At 38.4% G+C, this 13,517-nt stretch overlaps 1 protein-coding gene across 1 annotated transcript in view; it reads left to right on the top strand.

Annotated features, from left to right (window-relative positions):
- Positions 1-13,517, top strand: part of VWA8 (von Willebrand factor A domain containing 8) — a 745,717-nt gene that overhangs the window by 215,121 nt on the left and 517,079 nt on the right. The window contains 2 exon segments of the mRNA XM_029602953.1: positions 3,644-3,748; positions 9,585-9,716. Coding sequence (XP_029458813.1) covers positions 3,644-3,748; positions 9,585-9,716 — 237 coding nt within the window.

The raw sequence follows: 13,517 nt of genomic DNA on the forward strand, positions 1-13,517 counted from the left end.
TTCCCTGCTGTACTAGGCTATATAGAGAGAGACATCAGTAGAAAACAGTTTGCACCCTGCCTCCATCTGCTGGTGGTTGGGGGGGATGAATCCCACTTATCTGGACTGCTCTGTCAGGACTAAAGGAAAGATAATTAGCAGCTAAGATGTAATTGAATCTTTTTCCTACTGATTATTACACTCTCTATGCACCCGAGCATCCATCTGGCCTTTGCCATCGCCTTATCTACCTGTTTGACCACCTTAAGATCATTAGTTATGATCGCCCTCAGATCCCATTCCTATTTGGTGCAAATAAAACTTCACCCCCTATACTTTGTCACTCCCTTGGGTTTTTACAGCCCAAATGCATGATCTTGCATTTTTACTGTTAAATCTTAGCTGCCAAACTCTAGACTATTCCTCAAGCTTCATTAGATCCCTGCTCGTGTTTTTCGCACGTTCCAAGGTGTCTACCCTGTTGCAGCTTTTGTTATCATCAGCAAAAAGTTAAACTTTACCCAATAACCCTTTCACAATACCATGCATGAAAATGTTAAAAAGAAATGGACCAAGGACCAGTCACTGTGGCATACCACTGGTAACCCCCTTTCCTCAGAGTGAACTCCATTTATACTATTTTATTGCCTCCCACTCAACCAGTTTTTAACCCAGCTAGTCACTTTATTGCGCTCATTGAGGTAGATCTTAAAAAAGTACGCACAACTGGCACCAACAAAAGTATGCCAGATTTTATAAGATACGCGCTTAGTCCGGGGTCGGCGCGCACAAAGCGCGTGCCGAGCCGCGCAGCCTGCCTCCATTCCCTCCGAGGCCGCTCCGAAATCGGTGCGGCCTCAGAGGGAACTTTCCTTCCACATCCCCCCACCTTCCCCTCCCTTCCCCTAGCTAATCCACCCCCCAGCCCTACCTAAATTTCCCCCCCCTACCTTTGTTGTGCAAGTTACGCCTGCTTGAGGCAGGCGTAACTTGGGCACGCCGCCTCGGCATCCCCCGGCACAGGCCGCAGTGCCAGGGGACTCGGAACCACCCTCCCAGCCCGCCCCCGAACCGTCACCACGCCCCCAGACCCACCCCAGACCACCCCGGACCCGCCCCCGGACCTGCCCCCTCCCGCCCCTTTTACGAAGCCCTGGGGCTTTGCGCGCGCCAGCAGCCTATGCAAAATAGGCGCGCCGGAGCCCTGCGCTCGTAAATCCAGCAGGATTTACGCGCGCAGGTCTTTTAAAATCTACCCCATTTTGCTTATAAGTAACCTATGCAGGACTGTCAAAGGCCTTGCTGAAATTTTAAGTAGATTACATCTAGCACTCTCCCCTGATCTAACTCTGTAGTCAACCAGTCAAAGACATTTATTAGATTTGTCTGACAAGATCTACTTCTGGTAAAAACCGTGGATTCCAAAAACTGCACTACACTCTGATTTAGCAGAGATTCCATTAATTTATTTACTACTGAAGTCAAGCTAACTGCCCTGTATTTCCCAGCCTTCTCCTTACTCCTATTTTCGTGAGGAGTAATGCATCAGCCTTTGCCACATCCTGTCCTTTAGAGTCACTCCTGACTCTAAAGGAGCATGGAAAAGGTCAGGCAGTGGATGTATTCCGTCTGGCCCCATTGTTTTACCTATTTTTACTTTTGCAAGTTTCTCATGAACACAGTCTTTGGAAAATTGTTTGAGGTCTACCTCACTTCCATTCCTATGTGTGGCGATTTCCGTTGACCTCCAAGCCCTTTAGTGAGTATTGAATACAAATATTTGTTAAGCAATTCTGCTTTTTCTTTATCAAACTACAAATTCTTCCCCTTCATCTCTAAGTCTTACAGTCCCACTTTTAGACATTTGCCTGTCACTAACATATTAAAAAACAAAACAAAAAAAGTCTTGTCCTCCTGTTTTACTATATTAGCTATTTTTTCTTCCATTTGAGCCTTTAATCTTCGGACTACTTTCCTCGCTTCTTTTAGCTTTTCCAGATATTGCTGCACGTCTTCCTCTTTCTGCGATCTTTTGTATTTTATGACTTTTTCAGCCACTTCTTTAGAAAACCACAGAGGCTTCTCTTTCTCTTACCTTTATTTACTTTGCTAAAAAAAAAAAGTTCATTTGCCTTTACAATATCTCCTTTCACTTTTGCCCACTACTCTTCTTCTTCCTCTAATTTATCCCCTGCACCTAATGAATGCTCGACATACTCCCCCATCTTTACACAGTTAGTTTTCCTGAAGTCGGCTTTCTTTTCTTATGCAAGGTTCACAGTTGCAGATAACATCTGAAGTACTGGTAGACAGATGTAAACTATATGATGGTTTACTTATTAAAGTGAAAAGGCAGCAAACTAGTGAAACTAATAAATCTGCCTCAAAAAATATATCTGAAATGGTATCACTCAACAATTTAAATTATTATTTTTTAAGTATTAATATTTCTCATTTGGTTAGCCAAGTGAATCAAATCCAAAAAACCTCCAAAAACATTTATTTAACTCAGAGGATCATAGAACTCTGTGTATGTTCATAAACACTGGATCAGATTGTCACTCAAAACACGACAAGCACTTAATGGGTGTGAAAATGCCAACTCAGACGTAATCATCACACACCGCCTTCTTTTATTAGAAATGCAACCCTGCATGTCTATATAGCAAATGCATGAAAATAAAGTTTTTATTAGGCAAAATAATATACATATCTTTGTATCTGCTTAATTCTTCCATTTTTCAACACACACTTTTTTTCGCCAGCTGGTTGCATGTGGGGAACCCTTGTTTTTAATACAGCAGATCTTTGTAAGGTTGCATTTCTACAAGCAATTACTGCTACCACATTCTACAAAATATTTAGCAAATATCACTGCTACAGAACTCTACAAAATCATTTACACTTCATAATTATTTGGCATTGCAAAAAACCCCTACCTTATAGTCTAACATTCACTTTCCCAGTAAGAGAGCCATAATATGCCCTTAACCAGGCACCTTCAGGTTTGTCTTTGTTGGCATGAATAGAAGATAATGTTTGTCCTTGGGTTGGGGCATATTATAGCTCTCTTCTTGAATTTGCACTTGTCTTTTTTTCTGTGGTTTTTGGGTGGATGGTATAGATGAGTTGGTGGAGCTTTGGGGTGAAGTACTGGAGGGTCTAGGTGAACTGGTAGAGGTGTTGGCAAACTGGTGATTCTAAATACCTTCTCATGAAAGTATTTTCATAAACGGAGTACACATGTACTTAATAAAATACCTGCCGCCTTGGTTATTTCTGAGCTATTACACATTCAGTGTTACAATTCCACACGTAAAACATACATGCATATTTTTATAAATTGGGTAGAGAAAGTGTTTTCCTCCATTACAAATTTATGCTCATACTGAAACATACATGCATTCTTTTGGAGCAGAAATATGCAGTACTTTATAAAGTATGCCGCTCCCTCCACACAGTGTATAAAATGCTAGCAAAAATCTCTGTGTGCCCACTTACGCACGCATTTGGTGCCTCTCACTCACTTTTGAAAGATAGGCTCTAAAATGTCATGTATTTGCTGCCGATGATTTTCTTTGGAGAGATATTGAAGTGCATATGATATCATATGTTAGCAAGTTTCTTTATATAATCTTGCCTCTGTCTGTTCTTTAAATTTTAGGATTCTTTTCCTCTAATGTCTGTTCAGCAGTTAGTCCATCGACTGTACCCTTACAGCATTCTGCTAGGGAAAGAAGGCATAACGGCAGTGGAAGATTCCCTGAAAGTGAGTATAGCTAATTTTAAAAAAAGTGTTCCTGGTAGGTCTTCCGGCCACCACACATATTTATTTATTTTATTTATTTCAAATTTTTATATACCGGCATTCGAGACAGCAGTCACATCATGCTGGTTCACATAAAACAGGGGTGCATAGAAAACATAACTATAACAAAGGTGCTGAAAAGGCAGTTACATATAACAGGGTGATAAGAACTTGGATGAGAAGGAAGAGAAAGGATAGGTTATTAAATATGATTTGGAAAGGATTTGGAAAGGATTTCCAAATCATATGATTTGGAAAGGAAACATTTAGCTGACCTGACTGATTGGGCACTTTGCAAAGTTCGATAAGAAGCGTGGATGTAATGAATCAGTTGAAATGCATCCTCCCCACTGCTGTGATGTGGCCTGTTATTGCCACAGTTGTAGCAACTGCAGAAACTATATCAGGTTATCAGTATCATGCTGGTGTGCAGTGACATGTTTTTAATTTTAAATGTTCTCTTCGTCAGCCTCACATTGTGCAGCAACATTTACCATATGTCATTTGGCTTCATGCACTCTTTCAAAATTATACAGGTAAAGAATAAAGGGCTCTCTTCTTTACTGGCTTATATATTATAGATCAGCTTTGTTATTTCTGCAGAAAACTGAGTCTGTTATTGCTCCATTTAAGCATGGCAAGTAGTCTTAATGTTCGACAAAACAGTAAATGGTGAGTGGCAAACTTCCTTGACATGCTTATGGGAGAGTAGTGACATCACATTTTAGAAAGTTAATGCTCTGCACATGCTTCCTCTAACCTTGTATTTGGGAATCATACTTTATTACATAAAATATTTGTTTTTATACAAACAAATTTACTGACTGTGGCTTTGTAAACATATTGAACAATTATTTTTACCCACCTATACCTGGGATTCATTATCTCTATTTTGGGAGAATGAAAAGTTTTAAATCTTGAAGTCTGACGTGCACATTTTGTTAACAGCTAATGATTTTAGGTGGTAGAGCTTTGCCTCCAGTGTGCCCTGATGAGAGCCGTGATGTATGATGAGGGAAGTGTTTATAATGTACATCAAGGGCGTGGGTAACTAGTGCATATTTCTACAGAGAAAGGGAACTGTCTCTTTATCATAGACTATATTTTATCAATTTATTGGTGATTTTTGTTTCACATTATATAGAGTGGTGACATAATTTAATTTATTATTCCATAAACCGCGTTTTCCACTCATAAAGACTGCTTATTGTGGCATACAAAACAAAATCCTAGAGAATCAGGCTACATACAAAAAATACTGCTACATAAAACATACTATCATTACATTTATTAATCTTGTTATCAAATAATATAGCATGAGTTCGCCCACAGTATTTGAATTGGTAATATGAATGAAGTAGTGCGGTTGCAGTGATAGTCTACTTTGATATATAGTATTAAAGGTCAACAAATGAATTGTAGGTGTTTCCTTTCTATTGGGCTTATTAAATACAGTTGTGACTATCTTTTCTCTGGAGTGTGATAAAAGGAAGTATCAGCGAATATATTGTTTGGTTTTGTATGATTACTGAAAAGTGCACTGTAGACTTGCTATTTTTTCTAGTAATCCTTTTCAGCAAAACTTTCTTTTCAACATAGGGCAACAATTTATTTACTGTTTTGTTGTTACTGCTTCTGAGTCAGTGAGATTTCTGGTAGCAAATTGTTTTTAGTTTTATAGTAATTCATAGCCCTTAGAGATGTTCATACTCATTCAGTCAGACTTTGCTGTACTATAAGTTGTTTTGTGATTGCAGAAAAAGCCAAACATCCCTCTTCATTATTTAACATTTATACTAAGTTATTGCGACATTTGACCAAAAATGTGGGGTTTAATTATATTTTTTATGCCGATGGCATAGAGATTCACTCTGAACAAGAAACTACCTGAGTTTACTGTATATTTAGATGCAGTGTGCAGTTGGATAAATCAAAATAAGTTATTGATAACCCTCTCTCCCAAAAAACAAACAAACTGAAGTTCTCTGATTAAGAGATTGTCTATAAATTTTACTTCTTCTCAGTTATTTTTTGAGGATTATCAACTCCCAGTAAAATTGGAAGATAAAGTTTTGGCATGTTAATTCCAAGTTAAGCATGTGTCCTCATATTAATAATGTGGTAAAGATGTATTTTGCCCAGCTACGAGTTATTCATAAGCTATGGCCATATTTGTTTAGGAAGAATCTTGTAACAGAAATCAATGTTCTTGTGACATGGTATTTGGATTATTGTAACTGCCTTTACATGGGGTTATATAACAAACAAATATAGAGATTATGGGAAGGCTGATATTTAGCGCTACCTAGCTGGATAAATAGGGATTTATCCAGCTAAGGGCAGCTTCTGAATATCTGGCCATGTTCAGTGGCCGCCACTTAGTTGGATAAGTATTTATCCAGCTAAGTATATAGCTGGATATCTTGGGGGTAGGCAATGGGTGGGTCAGGGCAGGGCTACTTATCCGGTTACCTTAACCAGATAAGTGCTGATATTTGGACTTATCTGATAAAATTAAGCAAATAAGTTAGACCTGCTCAAAAAGAGATCTAAAGTTAGCAGGCTATAACTTATTCAGCTAACTAGAACTTGTCTGGGTATATCCAGTGGCATAGACGTGCTGCTGAATATCTCTTTTAAGCTAGCCAGAGAAATTATATCCAGTTAACTTATAGACCTATTTACTAAAGGTTTTCTCCCATTCTGAGTCTACAGGAAAAATGCTTAATAAATGACCTCCTTAGATAACTGGATATCTTTGAATAGTGGGCCCAATATATTCTCAACTGCAAAATTTGAGGGGCCACTAAAAATGTTATGTCCCAAATAGATCTTTCTCCGAGGACAAGCATGATATAAGTCCTCACAGTGGGTGATGTCAACCAATAGGGCCCAGGTAGGGAAGTTTACTAATTAGCTTTTAGAAGCTTTTGACACACTCTGCTGAACATGTCCATACCATCCGAATGTCGCGGATGACACATGGGACCTCTTTAGCTCTTGTTTTTACATGGAGTCCAACAGTTTCGTTATTTTCTTTCTCAGGAGAAAGTAGGTTTTTTTTGCATGTTTTTCATCATATGGTCTCTCAGTTTACCTTACCTTATCCCTCTTAGGTTTACTTGGTAGTTGTTTTGAATGTATTCAAGTTTTCTGTAAATGTTTGGCAGCCAAAGTGCGTCAGTATCAGTGCATTGGACAGATGCATCATCTTTGTCACAGATCACCATGATAAACATATGCTCTGCCTGGGATATGACCACAATGTTTCAGAGTGTTCCATATGGTTCCCAGAGGATGTCATTTCCACATATAGTTCATGAAAAAGTTCTTTGAGAAAAATAAGTCTAACCCATCGGCATTAAAGGGACCTGGAGTTGCACCAGTTGTTGACAATGCACTGACACCTAGGAAACATTGATCTCCCTTAACTTTGAACATCTGTAGAGGCCTGAAAGACAGACCGTTGTCTAACTCTCCTTATCTGAGGAAGGCAAAAGACCAGCATCAAGGAGTACAATGCTGGGTATTGGGTGAAGGCTAAAAAACATTGGTACTACCTAAGATAGTGTCATACTTCTACCTTAATCAGTCATTGTCCTCCCAACATTCTTTCCCATGCCACATATCTGCAAAGACTAACTAGCCTTACACAGTTTAGATTACAAACAAACCTTAGCCTGCTTTCTGGAGAAGACTGACCCCCTTAAAAAGTCTCTCTAACTTTTTGTTTATTTTGACCCTAACAAACCTGGAATTGCCATTGCAAAGCACGCCCATTCTAATTGAGTAGCTGATTGCATTTCTTTCTGTTATGCCCTGACGGGTTTGACTCTGGAGGGACAAGTCAAGACTCATAGTATTAGAGCTATGGCATTGACAATTGCTCACCTAAGATTGGCCTTCATGGAAGAGATTTTCAAGGATGTAACATATTATCATTGCATTATTGTTTAGATAAAGTCTTCCAGTGCTGTAGTAGGTTTGATCAATCTGTCCTGTGTAGCCTATTTGAAGTTTAGATTCTAACTTCATTGTCCACAAGCCTTTATTATGGTTTTCCAGGCAGCCTTCTAAAAATTAAAAATAAAATAAAAATATAAATCTTTCATTGACAAAGATAGCTTATTGCCACCAAGAGTGCTTTGCCTATTGGCAGTTTTTCTGAATGTTTTTTCCTTTTTGAAAGCAGCCTGTAGCTTGGAATTCCCCATTTATGAGAACTGTACTTCCTGCTTGTTCTTATAGAATGCAAAAGTTGCTTAGCTATAACAGGTGTTTTCAGAGGACAGCAGAATACAAGACCTCACAGAACCCTCCTCCCTTTGGATTTGGTTCTTATATATTGTTATATTGAGAGCTCAAGGGGTCCCATGCGATGTCCATGAAGCAGGATGGCATGCACATGCTCAGAGTATACCAAAAGCTTCTAGAAGCTATTTGGCCAGGCTCTGTTGGATGTCATCACTCACCTATGAGAACTTACATCCTGCTGCCCTTTGATAACACCTGTAACAGGTTTCGCTTTATGTTCCTCACAAGAAGCTTTACTTTATACTCCTTCCTTCTTGGATAGAAGATACACTGACCTTTAAAAAAGGGCTTTTTCCTCTTTGGTCACACACTGTGGAATTCTGTTTCCAGGGAGTTAAGGTTCATTAGATATTGTTTGGTTTTCAGAAAACATTGTAAAACCTGGGTTTTCAACTTAACTTTTTAATTCATTTTCTCTGGTTACATGCTGTAACGCTTTCCTTCATGGTCTGCCTGTAGCCACTATTCGAAGACTTCAAGTCATTCAAATTACATCAGCTAAAATTATCTTTGGAAAAAAATGATTTGATCATGTCATTCCGCTCCTCATTGAGCTTCATTGGTTACCCATTTCAGCAAGTATCACATTCAAACTGGCTACTCTGACTTTTAAAGCCTTCAGATTTAGCTCTTCTCCTTTTCTTTCCACTCTCATTACTCCTTATCATCCTAGTCGTACTTTATGTTCCAGCTAGCTAGACTACTGACTGTTCCTTCTCACAAAGAAATTAGAGTTCAGCCTTCCAGAGAGAGTTTTTTTGCCTTTCTCGGCCCTAGCATTTGGAATTCTTTACCTCTTATTGTATGTTTTAGAGAGAGATTACATGAAATTTAGGAAAGCTCTTAAAGCATTTCTCTTTATCCAACTGTTTCCAGACTATATTTAGTTTCATCTTATTTTGTGTTTCTTTGATGTGATTTTATTGTTGTTTATTGATTATTTTATGTTTCTATTTTATTATGTAATCTGTTCAACATGTAATTTACAGTTGTTAAGGACTTTTTCACAGTATTGCTTTTTTCATTTTTAACTGTTTAAGCTTATTTTATTATGTATACAAAATGTTTTATTGTTTGCTGATTTCTTTTATTTCATGCAAATTACAAGGTATTTTTGTACATCACTATGATTTGCCTTAGTAAGAAATGGCGATTCATTTAGTAAATTTAAATTAAACTAAACTAAACTGCTTTTTTGGGTCCTTAATGATGATGTCTTATTCAGATTTTCTCTATTTTAATTCAGTTTTTATGCTAAGTAACCTTCTATTCTGTTCATTTATTATTTATTATCTAAAGGGCCTCACTAGACCATTTATCTTATAGGTGATTTTTATGGTATTTTTATATATTGTATTTAGATGATTATTGCTATGTGAATGTTATCTTTTATTGGTAGTACTTGACTCTGTTTATGCCTCCTAGAGCTTTTTTTTTTAGGGTAGACTTTGCATAAATATAATAAACTCTCTCAATTTTCCAGAGGTTTGCACTTCAAGATTTAGGAAGTTCTTTATCTCCAGAAAGGATCATACGTGTACAGAACACACCTGGTGCCAAGACCTTGCAAGCCAATGTGACTATCCAAATGGCTGACAAAGAAGTGACTATCCAGGTAAAAAAGATACTTGGATTCAGGGTTATCAGTGCAGGAGAAGGCCATTGTGATTAAACGGCAACTCTCAAACTCACGGTGATGATTTTCTACCAAAACTATAGTAGGTCTGTTGTGGGTGTGCACTGCCTTTAATGCTAGCTTTCTGATTGCATTAGTTTATTGAGGTGTATGCCTTTTCTTACCTGAATTTGTGAAGGAGTAAAGATTGATGTGTGCAGCAAGGTTGATGCAAATGTGCCGTGATAAAAAGAACTTGGTTTGCACTGCTCTCTCACAAAACATCACTCTGAACAGTGAAGACTAATCCTGATGAAGCAAACTGCTGGAAAGAGAAAACACTCTGCTACATTTTAATCTTAAAACTGATATTTTTGTTGTGCTTTTCTCTTTTTATTTGCTCTGTAATTATGCTTTTTAACCCCCTCGTTTCCAGGTGTTTTGTTTTAAATGCAGGGTAGTTGAAGGCTTTCTTAACTTAATCTGTCCCATTTAATTTCCTTCCTGCTCCCCTCTCTGTATTTCTTATATACATTGGGGCAGATGCAATAATAATGCTGAGAAAGTGGGTGCTGAACAGTCAGCGCCCGCTTTCTTAAGGCACCCCCTGGGATGCCATGCAATATTTAAATTAGGGGTTGCGTTAGCAAGGAGGCACTAGAGTCGCTTGCACGCCCCAAGCGCCTCCTTGCTAACAAGAACCCGATTGGCATCGGCCATTCGCCGGTTAGGAAAACTGATGCTGCACAGCCAGGGGGTTCAGGAAACGGATGCTTGTCAGTTGAACGTCCGTTTTCTGCACCAAACTGCCAGAATTTGCTTTTTTTTTAACTTTTTTTAAAATGTTTTAAGTTAAATTAGTTTCGTTTTTCCTCCTACTTAATATCGCAACAATATTAAATAGGAGGCAGTACAGAAAGGCAGTTTTTTTCTGCTTTTCTGTACTAGTTTAAGGAGTGCTCAGCAATTAACACCTTCTCTGGGCAGGTGTTAATTTCTGATTGCAAAAATGTGCTTCTTGGATGCACATTTTCTTCTTGCATTTGGAGTGAATAGCTAATAGGCTTATTCACATGCATTTGCATGTGATGAGCGCTATTAGTTTCACTCCGCATTGTAGAAGTGCTAATCCCCTTATTTCATAAGGGGATTAGTTAGCGCCTCTCCGATCTGCGTCCAACTGCGGGTTAACAGTGCACTCAGTTGAGCGCACTGTATTGCATCAGCCCCCTTGTTTTGAGGGCAAAGATTTTTCAACTGATTGACCTAAGGGCCGATTCAGTAAAGTCCGCGGGAGAGCGGGCGAATGCCCGCTCTCCCGGCGCGAGCACCGGTCACTCGCCGGTGCGTGCAATTCAGTATTTAAATTAGACCTGGCGGTAAAAACAGGCAAAAGGAGGCGCTAGGGACACTAGCGCGTCCCTAGCGCCTCCTTTTTGACAGGAGCGGCGGCTGTCAGCGGGTTTGACAGCCGACGCTTAATTTTGCCGGCGTCGGTTCTCGAGCCCGCTGACAGCCACGGGCTCAGAAACCGGCCGCCGGCAAAATTGAGCGTCCGGTTTTTGACCCGACAGCCGTCGGCCGACTTCCAATTTTTTTTTTAACTTTTTTTACTCTTCGAGACCTCCGACTTAATATCGCCATGATATTAAGTCGGAGGGTGCACAGAAAAGAAGTTTTTACTGCTTTTCTGTGCACCTTCCTGGTGCCGGAAGAAATCAGCGCCTACCTTTGGGTAGGCGCTAATTTCTGAAAGTAAAATGTGCGGTTTGGCTGCACATTTTACTTTCTGAATCGCGCGTGAATACCTAATAGGGCCACCAACATGCATTTTCCGCCTCTTACTGAATAAGGGGTAAGGGAAAATGCGCGTCCAATAGCAGGCTAACAGTGCGCTCTGTCGGAGCACACTGTACTGTATCGGCCTGCTAATTAGGTAAAGTGGTCCCTGCCTTCAATCAGACCCCAGCCATTATCTTAATTCTGAGATTTAACATTTTATCTCCAGTTCTCCACCCATTCTCAGTTTAATTCCACCTACCTTAAAAATTCTCAGCCATGGCCTTGCTATCTACTTTAAGGCCTCCTATTTGTTTTGTTCTGTGTCCTGTTTGTCTTGACTAGGTTTTCAGATCCAAGGAGTAGGGTTTGTCCATTATGTGTCTCTGTATACAGTATGTACATCTGGTAGAAACTATACAAATAACTTTCTCAGATGTTTGGACTTTGGATCTCATTTATTAATTTGCACTTGCACAATAATGTTTATAATGTTCCATGATTGTGTTAACTCTTTTTTCAAACCTTGTTTATTCTATTTTGAAATAACATAAAAGTGTATTTGCTATATATATATATTACCAATTACTGAATTAAAGATACTGTACAGAGTGATCAAAGCACCAAATATAAATATCTCCAAAATTGCCTCAGCTTGGGTCAAAATACGGTCCAGATTTGTTATGTTTGAAAGACCGTAAAATGTCAGGCTTGGAAGCTATGACATGCTTGTCTGCATTATTAGATACCATAAGGTTAAAAATTGTTTATTTTTTGACTAAGCGGTTATGTTCGCCATTGCTAAGAGTTGCCAGATTTTACCAAGCCTTTAAATTCACTGCCATAACAAATTTATCATCTGAACTTTCTGAGGGTAATTTTGAAAGGAATTCTGTAGGTAAAACCATGTAATATGTGCAGAAATGACCTTTTACAAAATTGCCACCTGATATACGGGTAAACTTACATGTGTATGTCATGTTCGTGTGTAAGTTTTCCTGGATTGAGCAGAGTTGGTCTGGGTGCGGAGTTGGAGAGGGGTTTGGATTTTAAGGTTCAACTTGTTTATTGGACACTCAGTATACAGTAGATATGCATTACTGTCAGTGAGGCTTTCCCTTTTGTTAACACATCACAAGCAGCTGAGTAACCAACATTAAACCATAATAACTAGATATAACAAAACAAAGCAAGAGAGCTACTAAGTCCATTATATGTAAATGAAGAAGCAACTTAGACTGGCTATTCCCAAATTTGAATCACCTTTTAACTTTTCATCAGTTTTTAATATTCCTCTGGTAAGTTATTCATATAGGAAGTCAATATCTGACAAAAAAATATCATTTGTTTTTAGATGATCTCATAAGAGCTGTGTGATATTCCATATAGATTGTCTACCATTCTAGTAATCTAGCCCAAGAAAGGTAGGAGCAAGATCTTTTAACCAATTAAAGAGAATACATTTCTTCACAATTGAAAAAGCTTTGGCCAAAAAAATTCTTGGTATTTACCCATTAAAATATGTTGATCTAGATGGTTTAATAAACAGAATTCTGGGGAAAATATAATTTCTTTTCCAGTTGTTAACCCTAAATGGTAAATGATGGTTTTCAAAAAAATGTATATGTTAGGCCAGTCCCATAATCGATGATGTAAAGTGCCTTGTGCTTTACACTTAAGTCAAGTATCCAACCCAGTTAGACCCATTTGCTTAGCCCTTAATTGTGAAATAATAATACTATGAAGTATAAAAAAATATGTGCATACATTTTCCCAAAATAATTGTGTGCATATTTTAGCAGATATAATTGTGTGGGTAGATTTCGTGGGATAATTTTCAAACAGACTTCTGGTGTAACTTACGCACATATTTACCAACTAACTAATGCACAGTGATAAAAAATGATCCCCTTTTTTCTTATTGATCATAAATTAACCTCACAGGAGCATATTTGTTAAAGATGTTCCATGTCAAATCTAAAGTAATTATTATTAAATGGATAGAAACAATTCATTCATGTG

The sequence above is a fragment of the Rhinatrema bivittatum genome, chromosome 5 (genome assembly GCF_901001135.1).
Source record: "Rhinatrema bivittatum chromosome 5, aRhiBiv1.1, whole genome shotgun sequence".
Lineage (NCBI taxonomy): Eukaryota > Metazoa > Chordata > Amphibia > Gymnophiona > Rhinatrematidae > Rhinatrema > Rhinatrema bivittatum.